The sequence below is a fragment of the Mesitornis unicolor genome, unplaced genomic scaffold, assembly GCF_000695765.1.
Source record: "Mesitornis unicolor isolate BGI_N332 unplaced genomic scaffold, ASM69576v1 scaffold1355, whole genome shotgun sequence".
Classification (NCBI taxonomy): Eukaryota; Metazoa; Chordata; class Aves; order Mesitornithiformes; family Mesitornithidae; genus Mesitornis; species Mesitornis unicolor.
Window position 1 is genome coordinate 2541 of NW_010184585.1, and position 3489 is coordinate 6029.

General features: G+C 55.6%; 1 protein-coding gene across 1 annotated transcript in view; it reads left to right on the top strand.

Moving 5' to 3' along the window:
- Positions 1 to 3489, top strand: part of DAO (D-amino-acid oxidase) — an 8942-nt gene that overhangs the window by 1222 nt on the left and 4231 nt on the right. The window contains exons 5-11 of the mRNA XM_010184492.1: positions 11 to 37; positions 662 to 716; positions 1057 to 1161; positions 1592 to 1674; positions 2425 to 2542; positions 2888 to 2986; positions 3462 to 3487. Of these exons, the coding sequence (XP_010182794.1) occupies positions 11 to 37; positions 662 to 716; positions 1057 to 1161; positions 1592 to 1674; positions 2425 to 2542; positions 2888 to 2986; positions 3462 to 3487 (513 nt within the window). The remainder of the gene's footprint in view (positions 1 to 10; positions 38 to 661; positions 717 to 1056; positions 1162 to 1591; positions 1675 to 2424; positions 2543 to 2887; positions 2987 to 3461; positions 3488 to 3489) is intronic.

Below are 3489 nucleotides of genomic sequence, written 5' to 3' on the forward strand. Positions count from 1 at the left end.
TGGAAGGCAGGCGGTACCTGCCGTGGCTCACCAACAGGTCAGTGCACAGCCGAATTCTCTCCTGCCGAGCTGGTGGTTGAATTTTGGCAGCGTTGATGTGAGGTGGCCGCCCTGCATGCTGCTGCACCTCTGCCCTGCTCAAGGTGCTGGTGGCTTCCACCTTGGCATCCTCCAGCAGTCCTTGCCCTGCATCCCGCAGAGCAAGGATGAGCCGAAGGAGGAGGGAGGTGGGGATGCATCCCTGGGATGTGAGGAAAGGGGTCAGGAATTCCTACAGCCTCCCCATGGGAACAACAACTTGAACAACAACAGGAGAGTGTTTTTGCATGATAAAAATAAGACACAGTTGCATCTGAGCTGCTTTTGGCCACAGCTTTTAGGCTTTTAGCAACTCAGGGCTTGGTTTGTGTCCTTTCTAATGCAGAGCGGGTGCCCTATCCCAGCAGAGATCCCAGAGTTTTAATACAGGGCTTAACAGGACTGATCACTGTTAGAGAAATGAGCTGATGGCCGGAGATCATTAGGAACCACCAAAAAGACCACGCACGTTTATTACAGGGAGCAACAAGCCGTACCCACTCAGGGCATCAATTCCCAGCACTAATTTGAACGCTACATTTGCTCTTCATTCGCTGGTAACAAATGAACGTGTTCTGCCCAGGTTAACGCGGAGAGGGGTGAAGTTTTTCCATAAGAAGGTGGAATCTTTCCAGGAGGTGAGTGGTGATGTGGAGCTGGGCAGAGCAGGGAGGAGCAGCTTCCAGTGGGCATGGGATGCTCTGAGGTCTCCCTTGGCACGGCTGGGTCAGGCAGGAGCATGCCAAGGTCTGGGAAATAAATCCTACCAAGAAAAATAAAGGCTCTTGGGCATCAAGAGATGGCTGAGAGGGGACGGGGGAGCACATTTGGCCGGGGGAGCTGTGCCCTGGATCCAGCCCTTATGGTTTATTCATTACCAAAGTATTGGACCAAGAATTGGGCTCAGCTTCGGTGCCCCCGTGGGAGCGTCCCGGGAGACACCGCTCTGTGCACTGCTCACTGTGTGTCTCTCCTCAGCTGTTTGCCCAGGGTGTGGATGTTGTCATTAACTGCACTGGGATACGCGCAGGGGAGCTGCAGCCCGACCCGGAGCTCCAGCCCGGCCGTGGGCAGGTCATAAAGGTGAGGCGGGTGCAGGGCTGTGTCCCCTCTTTTTGGAGGAACTCATGAGGTTGTCTGTGCCCTCTGGGGCAAATCGCAGGCTCATAGGCTGGACCCACGCTGGCATTCCCAGCAAACTTCAGCCATGTAAACCCCTGGTGCGTGGGCGCCAGAGCAGGAAACCTGGATCCGGGGTCAGCTGTGGGGACACCTGAGCTCCAGCCCATTTCTTCATCGGGTGAAGGCAGGGGCAGGCCATAGCACTATTATAAAAAGATATAAAATCCTTGGGAAAAGGGGACAGTTATTCAGGGAACACAGACTCACACCAGGTACAATGCTCCCCCACTTGCCTACCTGCAGTCCCATCCCATCTCTGTGCCTTCCCATGGGGATAGCACAGGGATCCCACTCTCCATCTCTCCGTGACCCTCTCCCCTTCCTCTCCCAGGTCGTGGCCCCGTGGCTGAAGCATTTTATAATCACTCACGACCTTGAATCCTCAATCTACAACTCGCCATACGTCATCCCAGGGTAGGTCTGGCCGACAGCAGCGATGCTCTGCCACTGGTGCTGCTGAACGCAGGGCCCTGCCAATGCCCCTCGGATCAGGCAGTGCCATGGGGCTTCAGTGTCCCTGGTCCAGTCCTTTTCCAAGGGTAAATCCCACCAAAGCAAAATGCCAGTCCTGGCCACATCCTCAGAAGAGCCAAACACTGACAGTGGGTCAAGCATTTTGGGAGAGAACCCAAATTTCACCTTCATACCCAGCTCTTTTGTCAGTGGTGTTGACAGAACTGCCATACACCAGCTCCACGAGGGGAAAGGCTCTTCTGATTCCTGCTCCCATTAAAACCAGTGGCAGGAATCCTTTCTGCTTTATTCAAAGCCCAACAGGAACTTCGGATGCTCAGAGCAAAGTATCCCAAGTGATTTCTGATGGCAGTCCCAGCCACACACGGATTCCCTGTGCTTATTTAAGCTCGAGCTGTCAGAGCTGGGCTGGCTCCCAGAGGAAGGACCTGGAACTGTGACTGTTTGGTTTTCCCAGGCAAGGCCCTTTGGGATGCCGATAGCATTTAATGGGTGCCATGCTCACAAGCAGACGTTCAGGCATCACTTTCTGCCTGCGTGGCATAAGTTTCTCCATCAGGAATACATTGCAAGCTCAGAACGTAGCAGGATCCTTAAATCACACGCATGCAGAGTCCCTCTGCGTGACGGCCCAGCAAGGGACAGCTGGGGACACTCACCACCACCCACCTCCTTTGGCTTTTGGGACAGGAGTGAGTTCACGATCCTGGGAGGGATCTACCAGCACGGCAACTGGAGCGAAGAAAACAGCGCCCAGGACCACAAAACCATCTGGGAGCGCTGCTGCAGGCTGCTCCCCGCGCTCCAGGTGGGTCACCCCAAATCAGCACCCACTGCTGGGGATGGGGTCTTGGGTGCTGCAGTCAAACCGCAAAATCTGGGGCTTTATGTGAGTGACAGAGTGGGCTTTGGCACCGTGGTTTGGGCTCGCTGGCTCTGCTGCAGGCTGGCAACGTGTGGGCTGGGACCCCAAATCGCTCTGCCCAGTCGCCCATTGCAGCATCGCAGGAGCTGGTGCAGCCGCGGGGCTGGGGGAGCCTCTGTCCCCCCTCATTTTGAGAGGCCTGGTCTCACGGATTGCTTGGCGCCGTGAGCTTTGGCTGCTGTGATTTGGAAAAATGTGGCGTGAGCGCTGACGTGGTTTTGGTTTCAGGAAGCGAAGATCGTAGGGGAGTGGAGCGGCCTGAGACCAGCGCGGCCCCGCGTTCGCCTGGAGCGGGAGAGCGTCCGCCACGGGGGTCTCCGGGCAGAGGTATCGCGCACAGCGTCATTAACAACCGCGCTAATTGTGCGTCGGTCACCGTGACCTCGGCAGTGCTGCAGCAACACCTGGCATTTGTTGGTCCTCACTCCATCTCCCCACTAATAATGGGTGAATCTTCGAGCCAGTTGCAGTAGCAGAGAGATGAAGTTTTGATGGGTTTTACAGGGAGAGGGGGCAGGGAGCGCTTCTGCCAAAGGAAAACCTGCAGCTGGGGCTTAGTCCTTAACAGACACCAAAAAACCCGATAACAACCCAAAACCCCTGGGTTCTGCTGCTCCCAGAACCACACAATGCACAGGAAATCACGTTTTGGTGTCAGCATTTAAAGCAGCGTGGTTTTCTGCTGGGAGCCCGTAAGCGTACGGCCCTCGTGCATGCCAACACCGTGTCCCCATTTAATAAAACCCAATACGTGGATTTTAATAAAATGCTTCGGGCTTTTTTCCCCCTCTCTTCTCCCCAGGTGCTCCACAACTACGGGCACGGCGGGG